At 40.7% G+C, this 8828-nt stretch overlaps 1 protein-coding gene across 1 annotated transcript; it reads right to left on the bottom strand.

The window, feature by feature from the left end:
• Positions 1 to 429: 429 nt before the first annotated feature.
• LOC139744309 (frizzled-4-like) lies at positions 430 to 2140 on the bottom strand. The gene has a single exon (XM_071654755.1). It carries the CDS (start codon positions 2130 to 2132, stop codon positions 432 to 434), a length of 1701 nt encoding a protein of 566 aa, XP_071510856.1. The 5' UTR covers positions 2133 to 2140; the 3' UTR covers positions 430 to 431.
• Between the last annotated feature and the right edge of the window lie 6688 nt (positions 2141 to 8828).

Raw genomic sequence — 8828 nt, 5'->3', positions numbered from 1 at the left:
AAAGCAATATGTATACTTACAGTTTACACGACATTTCTTACAAATAATGTGTAATTTAACATAAGTTTCCATTCAGTAAAGTTCACTCTTGAATCAATCAAACGGATTTCATGATTTTTCTACAAATCGGCCATACATGTCACAAGTTTTTGTGGTAGTATACACATTAATTGCTTTCCACCAATGCTGATCAAATATCTAGTTAACATGGGATGCTATCGTGGGCTCAGTTCCGGCTGATGAACTCATATACTATGGGAGGTCAGACGAATGAGCCAGTTAATAAGAGCCAAAAATATTTGCCCACGGATATGGATTTGACGGCGATGTACATCAACATACAATGTAGTTACATGTCTATCAGATCGCTGCGTTGGTTCATTCGCAATTCATAGAAGATTGTGGCACCCATTAGACGACGTCGTTAAACGCTATACAGCGGTCTCGTCACCGTTTCGCTTTCGTGCAAGTTCCGCCTCTTTATCTTCTCCAAGTGGTGGACAGCAGAGAAGTCCGGGAGCAATCCTCTCGATGAATCTCCTCCAAGAGCGCACGGTCTTAGTGGACATGATCCACATACCACTGGTTATTCCCACAACGAGTGACATGAATATTTTCATCATAAATACTTCAATGTTTGGAGCCGCTTCGCCTTTCATCCACATAATCCTGTTCGAATGCTCATAGAAGAAACACGCAACGACTATAGTGGCTGGTACGGTGTAGAGAACAGAGAAGAGCCCGATTCTCACCATCAAGCGCTCCAACTTATCCGTCTTCGTACCGTCGTTCTTCATCACGGAGCGAATTTTGAACAGCGAGATGAAGCCGCCTAGAAGAAATAATGTTCCGATAGCGAGGTAGGTGAACAACGGTGCGATGACGAAACCAGTTAGGGCTTCAAGGCTGGAGTTACCCACATAGCACATCCCTGTGAGTTCATCGGCGTCGACCACGCGCATGACAAGAATAATGACAGTTTTGACGAAGGGGATTCCCCAGGCCGCTACGTGGAAATACGTGCTGTTCATTTGAATTGCTTCATGTCCCCACTTCAAGCCCGCAGCCAGGAACCACGTAAAGGTCAGAATTACCCACCAAATCGAGCTGGCCATGCCGAAGAAGTAGAGAATGAGGAATGTGACGGCGCAGCCGGTGTTTTCAAGTCCCTCTTGGATCAGGAATTCAGCCACTCCGTCGTCGTCGCATGCGATGACGTCACGGCCAGCAATCAATCTGACGATGTACGCGATACTGTAGACATTATAGCAGATAGACAGGAAGATGATGGGTCGCTCAGGGTATCGAAACCGGACGGTGTCCACAGCAAACGTTAGGACGGTCATTGCCGTGGTAAGAAAACATAGACCAGCCCAGATGGCCATCCATATCTCCGTGAACCGCTTTTCGTTCACAGCGAAGAGGAAATCGGCTTCGCAAAGAAGTGCGCACTCCTCGTAGCGTTTTACAAAGTGCCATTTATGTGGTTCCTGGTGATGCTGGCAGTCTGGCTCTCCGGGTTGAATCGGAGCAATGGCGGTTACTGGGCCATCTCCAGCATCACCACTGGTATCACTAGCCTCTTCGTGGGGAGGTTCCATACACAGCTGCGTCTCCTCGTCCTGAGGAAACTTTGAGCAGTTCAACGACTCAGGCCAGTTGTATCCAAAACTTTTCAAAACGGGCTCACAGTCCTTTTTGACACGTTCGCAAAGCGGTCTGCAGGCACTGACAGGAAAAGGAATTTTCTCTGTGCATAGTGGCACATAGGCTGAGCAGAGAAAGAAAGAGAGTTTGGGATGACAACCGTACTGAATGAGTGGAGTAAATGTCTGAAACTGAAGCTCAGCATCTTTTTGAAGTTCGTGTCCCAAAAGATTCGGCATTTGAGTGTGATTGTATCCAAGACCCTGGCATTTCTTTATGGTAATCGCTTCACACTTTGGCTGGGGATTGAAATCACCAAAGTCAAGATTATCATTGAAATCGAGACTAGCCTGGGCTAATCCACAAGGTAGCAACATCAACAGAAGCAGAACTTGAAGGCCTACATATACCGCGAGACTGGGCCTATGAATATGCGTTGTAACTTCCCTCATTTTGAGACATGTGTGACGAAGTAGGCGTAACATAAAGTAGCGTCCAGAGTCATACACGCAAAAAATCTGACTGAAGATTAGCATCCATACCCGCACAAAATACGGTAGGCAGCTCAAGTTTCACAGTATTCGATCAAGGACACGACTTAAGACGATATATGTGTCGATAGGAGTCTGTTGATAATGATGACTACATTTCCCTTTCTTCAAATGTTGTCTTCAAAGGGCTGCCTACGTGCGCAATGTTTTCAACTAACAGTGTACCAAGAAATGTTGTTTTAACACCACCTTTCAACCCTGAGGTGAGGCTGTTTCCTTATCTGTTTTGCTCTGCCTTCGCAAATGCTCCAGCTGCAGTCCAACGCTCCCGGTCACGCCTTTCGAAGGCTATACCACATAATTAACTCCACATTTTTGTCGGATTTAGGGTCCCGGAGCAGTGGCACCAGCTGACACGGGCCGAGCTCGAGTAAAGCACACTTATTTCCAACGTAATCCGTGAGGGGAGAGCAGACGGCTGGTTCTCTGGTGATGGAAGTTCAAGCCCTCGAAGACAATCCCTTGGTAATCATAGTCTTCTCAAATGTAAGCACCCAATCATGCATGTCCCTTATGTAGGTTCTGGCTGTTAAAATTCATGTAACGAATACGCCCAAGTCAATTTCGGACTAATCACCCCGTTATGGTACGAAAGTCGTCTAGGGGAGGTAGACGACCCCGGTCCTCTCATCAACACAGACCCCGTACGACTAGCGGTAATAGCACTGTTCTCCTCGCCCGAGATCCCGGCACAATGAGTGCACGTGTAGACCTTTGCTCTCTTCGCTGCTCACTCTACCAACCCGCTTTTGTCCCCAAAACACATTTCCGCAGTCGAGTATCAACAGACTCGGCGATAAGCGATAGATCTGTGTTAGCTCTTTGGTATCTTAAGTTATTATTAATCCATCTCAGGCCTTTGCGAAGTAACTGTTTCTGGATGCTATGGTTTATTAATAATCCAAGACTCGCACAGGCACATATTGGTTCAGACTCCGCGTTTGTTGAGCTGTGTGAAATGAATTGTGTGAGTCCAGGATAGTGCGGGATACAATGGAAGAACACATTTGCTCTTGTTTTCTGTGACATGCAACTATCACCACAGTCTCGCAGTGCAAATCGATGACTATTGACATAACACGTGGTGCGTATCACAAATTCTAAATCCGTTCTCTCGCGCTCTCATTCCTCTGAAAACTCAAGCGACGACCAGTGTGGCAGAACAAAATCCAAGGATAACGCTCCGTGGAATGTCACATTGCCTCAAAATCCTGGCTTTAAAGGCAAGCTCGAAGAAGTGTCTGGGCTAACCGGGGGCTCAGAAATACTCCTTTTGCCAAATGCAGCTACGAGTTGAGCTTACAGTAGTTCTGTATTTTGTTCTATGGGTCTTGTCCTGTATGCGATGTTTGTTGGTAGAAGGGAGGCGAATCTTGGCTCTGTCATGATTCACTCTGCCTGAAGAGAACATCACAAAAGCAATAATTTTCCAGTAAAGTGCCTAGTAGTTGACGTCTGGGTTGCCTCCCACCGCTCTGTATCAGCTCCCGTCAAAAAGTGAGCAGAAGGGAGTGCATTGTTTTGCTATGCACGAAGCCACGCCCATAGAACACTGACCGGTTAATCCGTGATTGGCAGTCTTCCCAGGGGCGTGCGTTCATTGGCTGAATAGATTGCCCCTAGTTTTCCTGCTATTTCCATTCTGTGGGTGCTACGAAGCGGAGGGGGCTCGGCGTAGAATTTACGCATGGGTTCGTTCAGCAGCAGAAGTAGTGTGTGACGTGAGCACCACTTGATGTATTAAAAATCGAATCGATCTTGCAAGTCACCCCTCGGTCGCTAGAACTAATCAATGCGATTTTGAGAACAATTAAGCTTTTTTAATCTTCATGACTTATAAAGGAACAGACATGTTTAATCCCAACATTATAGATAGCCACTTATATCTACACCATCCAGTGTACACCGGGTGATTATTCGATAAAAAGAGAAAAAAAAAAGCAAGTAAGAATTGCAACAACGAACCCAATGAATGTGCCTTTCTCGAAAAAAAAAACACCAAAACTCTGGAGCACCAATACAATATCTAGAACATTTGCTGTGAAATGATAAACGAGGCAGAACTTGCACCGGTCCATCAAATCGTGAAAGAGTTGAACACAAACTGCGAAGGAGCAATGATTTTTCTTACCCCAAAATCCACTTGTGAGTCCATTGAATCGGATGTGGGACGGAGAGGTATTCATACCCTATATGACGCGGAGACACTCCTCTTGCATGGTTGGGATGGGTTGCTTCATGCCACTTCTGGAACCGTTCTGTTATATATTGTTTCAATACGCAGTACGCTATGGATTTTTCCCCTTTTGCAGAGAAGGTGCATGATTAGATCGATAGACCACAATTAAGACAAAGATAATAGTTATAGAATCACAAATGTTTTCCATGGGTTTAAAAATCACTGATAGAAGCTGCAATCATTCATCTGATTTGGCAGAGTATATGAAGGCATCGCTTCTCAAATCTTCTACTGAATTGTACATAAGTACTTCCTGAATAGGCCTATGTAATTATATACACTAAGAATAATATGCCTGTATATTTTTCGTCAAATTCTTGTAGCCTTGTAATAACCAAGTAACGACGACCTTACAGTTTCCAAAATCACCTATACACCAAAAAGTGATTTGATAATGCATTATTTTGTTAAGTTGTAAGGTGATGACAACGTCACGTTTGTCGTCATCCATCCTCCCAATTTTCGTGTATTCGGTAAAATCATGTAAGACTTATTGAATTGAATTCATTTGTTCAACATAAAAAATAACAACAGAGAAAGATGTTGATTAACAATCATGACAAGCACAGAGTAAAGACGGATCTTTAGAATATATAAAGCTGAAGGAAAGCAGCCAACGAGGAATTAAGAGTTTCCTTAAAATCTGGCCGACCCAGATAATCAGTAAAAAAAAATAAGGCATTGGTGGTAATCATTTTCATATTTATAAAAAAAAGAGATGAACAAATATACAGATGTAAGAACTAAACAAAAAGAAATACAGCATGATGCACAAAACACTACATTTACATTACGAAGACGGTACAAACACAAAGTGAGTTATAATCATTAGATAAAATACACGTAATGCCAGCCAAGCATGTCAAGAACTTAGGAATTATATTTTTTGTATGAAATTCTCCTTAAGCTTACGTTTGAATACATTAAAAGAGGTAACTTTACGAATATCATCTGGTATTGAATTCCATATAAGCGGACCTTGCTGAAACACAGATTTCTGAAATAACGATGTTCTTACTTTTGGCATGTGAAAATTCTCAGCGTTTCTGGTATGGTAAGAGTGAATGTGGCAATTTAAAGTGAAATAATGCAGCAGAGAATTGGGCAAAAGCTTTCTATGCCATAAAAACATCGTAAATAAGTGAACTTTTCGTCTTGTTCGTTTCAGTTTCTTTTTTCTTTTTAATTTCATTTTCATTTTTTTTTCATTTCATTTATTAGGTTTCCACACAAATCATACAGTGTTGTGTTTACAACATCCATCCATGACAATGTAAAGTGACACATAAATTATAAGTTATAAGTTCAGTATATACAAAAGCATTTACTTAGCACAAAATCAATTGAAATTATTCTCAAGGGTACATTCATGACGGATAAATAAAATTGTGTGCGGAGGGAACCTACATAGAAGCAGCATGCTTGTAAATAAATGCTTGTAAATATCAAAACATAAACAAAACTTTTTGGTAACTAAAAATACATAATATTCACAAAACGCAGCTCACAAAAATGTACAGTTTATGCAGACGAAAATGCAAATGCAGATTGCAGATGCAAAAGAGTGTAGTAGTAGTAGTAGTAGTAGTAGTAGTAGAAGAAAGAGAGAGAGAGAGAGAGAGAGAGACATGAAGGAAACCTACAGAAAGCTGAAGCTTGCAAGAATAGCAGGTTTCCAAGGAATTATCAGTTCATAGCAATTTATGGAGATCGGCAATGTTTGAAACTGACCCGAGCATATATTCATATAAAAACAAGACAAAACAAAACAAAATAACTTTGTGCACAACCATGATATGGAAGAATTTATAGGATAAGACAGTGTATAGCGAGTTAACTCACCAGTAAACTAACTTTTCCTCTGAATTTACTTTCTTGTTTGGTTAAAGTTCAGTTAAAGAGGAATTCTGGACAAGATGAAAGTTAACTTGAAAAGAAAGAGTAGATTTCGTTAGCACAACAATGGAAATATGATATAAATCGTACAGATATTAAGGAAGTTGAGGAAATTATAAAACTTCATAATTTTTGTGAAACAGTTCAGTTGAAATGTATATGCAAATGAGTGAGCTGATGATGTCATCTTCTCTCAATTTTCCTTTGATCGTGTAGGGACCTACATAACACTGACAAGAGTTCCATTTTTTTTCTGCTGCAATTATTTATGGCTGAGTGACTTCAAATAGTCAGATATAAGGGATTTGAGATTTGGGGCATATTTGTGTTTGAACAAAGAAAGGAAAAGAGAATGAGAAAATACAACAGCTAGGAATATGGAAATATTATGTACGAAATAATTAAATGTCAAGTTGAGAGGGATTGACATCATCAAGCAACTTATTTGCATATTTATGTTGACTGTTCAAAAAATGTTTTGCAAAACTTTGCATTAATGACTTCCTTAATTTGTATCCGATTTGATCAAATGTTCACTGTACAGTATACTGGTCTGGAATTTCCCTTCTAACACTTCAATCGTTTGCTTTACGTTTACTCCTTGAAAAGGTCTATGGAAGTTACTAATTTATACTACGTCTTTCATTGCTCTCCTGGTGTTGTTGAACTGTCAAATGGTTTCTCTTACTCTGTTTTCTCTTCATATTTCCATAGAACGAGTTATTTTTTCTCACTCTTGGCTGGAGTTCATTGAGGTCTCGTGTCGTCACGCACAATGAGCAGCCACGACAGGACAAAAGGTGGCAGGGAGCTGACTGCACTTGATAAAAGGCGTGGTAATACTGGCATAGAATTAAACCTAATCGGTGCAACGTGCTTAACACTCACTCGATCAGCTGTGCTGGGTATTATAAGCTGAAGAAAATATGACGAGGTTTTTGTTTCCTGTCCAATCAGTTTGGAAAAAAATGAGATGGAATGAGATTAGATCGGAGCATTATGCCGCAGGAGGTGTGATTAAGGGGTCAGGAACCTCAAATCGCTCTGCTTGGTTCCTCGTCTTTGCCTGCCATGGTCTTCTATAAGCTGTGAAGAAATAACCCCTAAATATATATTATTTCACCCCTAATCTGTCATCTCTGGTTGGCCATATGTCTGCCCATTTCTCTTTTAGACTCTTAGGAGTTTTAAAATTGGTTTGCTGTTGTCATTGTTTTACTATTATCATTCATAGATTACATCGTCTTATTATCTTTTTAAATGTATAATAATTATTAGCATATTATCATTGTCGTAATAATCTGTATGGTCATAATAATATTCACATTTAACATTCATCATTCATATTCGTAACTGTCATCTAAACTCCTGCCCTTCTTGAAATCCATCTTACAAAATGAGGATAATGATGACATTATAAATCACAATAAAACTAATAGACGAAGACGACGAGGAGGAGGAGATATTGGAGGAGAAGGAGAAAAAGTTTATTAGAAGAAAAGATTACAACAAACACATTGCTGATGCATACTATGATGGTGATGATTCTTTTTGGTCTTTGGTCACTGTGATTCACGCATTACGCGGGCCATGTATCCTACCAGGAAGGTGCGACAAATTTTTACGTTATACGTTTACTCACATGAATGTTTGAACTATAGCATCAATCTATCATTCCATACACTGATCCCTTATTGCTCCCTGTTCTTAGGCCTACATCACTACGTTTTGTTGCCATCCCTCTTACCATATAAACCGCGGATTTCCAATAGGTGATCTGAACTTTCGGTCGTTCCGATCCCGACATATCAGTCATGGTAAATTTTCAAAACCAATTTTACAATCACGGACATTTCATCAGGGGCTGGACAAAAAAAAAATCTCAGCAGTCAGCGGTCTTTGAGAGTCACGAAGGGTCAAAAGTTAAGTTCACCCACATACTGCTTTTATTTCCACATGACGCTGTCACGTCTTATTTCCAGTTGTACCCGGAAAACGATCCGTACCAGTCTACCGAATGGAGCGGTTTTCGCGGTTGGAAGCCACCGTATAAAAGTGATGGACTTATATTTTGTGAGGTTGATCGACAGTTCAATATGAACCTATCTATCAGACACTGGCTTTATGACGAGATATTAATGACATTCATATTCATAGACCAGCAAAATGAGGAAATACGTTTAGCACCAGAGATTTAATGTGGCCTGTGTTCCCTCATCCATAGCCGCAATTATACGGGTATGTAAAACTCATTCTTGTATACATGTACCACCACCAAACTGACTAAAGGCCGAACGTTGAATGAATACGACTGTCTGTCAGCTGTCATTCATACTCTCTACGTTGTAGCACTACATCTAGAGAAAGAGCATTAACTGTGCTATTCAGTTTGAAAGGAATGGAAATCGTGGTATCTATGTATTTCAGTTGCAGATTTTGTTTTGATCACCAACCGCAATTAATCAACCAGAACATTCATGAACGAAGAAGGTACT

This window comes from Diadema antillarum, unplaced genomic scaffold (assembly GCF_040938485.1).
Source record: "Diadema antillarum isolate AM-2024a unplaced genomic scaffold, OU_Dant_1.0 seq00001157_RagTag, whole genome shotgun sequence".
In the NCBI taxonomy this organism is placed as follows: Eukaryota; Metazoa; Echinodermata; class Echinoidea; order Diadematoida; family Diadematidae; genus Diadema; species Diadema antillarum.
The sequence above is the reverse complement of the archived record's forward strand: the minus strand, read 5'-3'. Positions and strand labels throughout refer to the sequence as shown.

Bases quoted from the DNA above. Each gene is read 5' to 3' on its own strand.
- LOC139744309 (XM_071654755.1), bottom strand. From the start codon at position 2,132: ATGTTACGCCTACTTCGTCACACATGTCTCAAAATGAGGGAAGTTACA.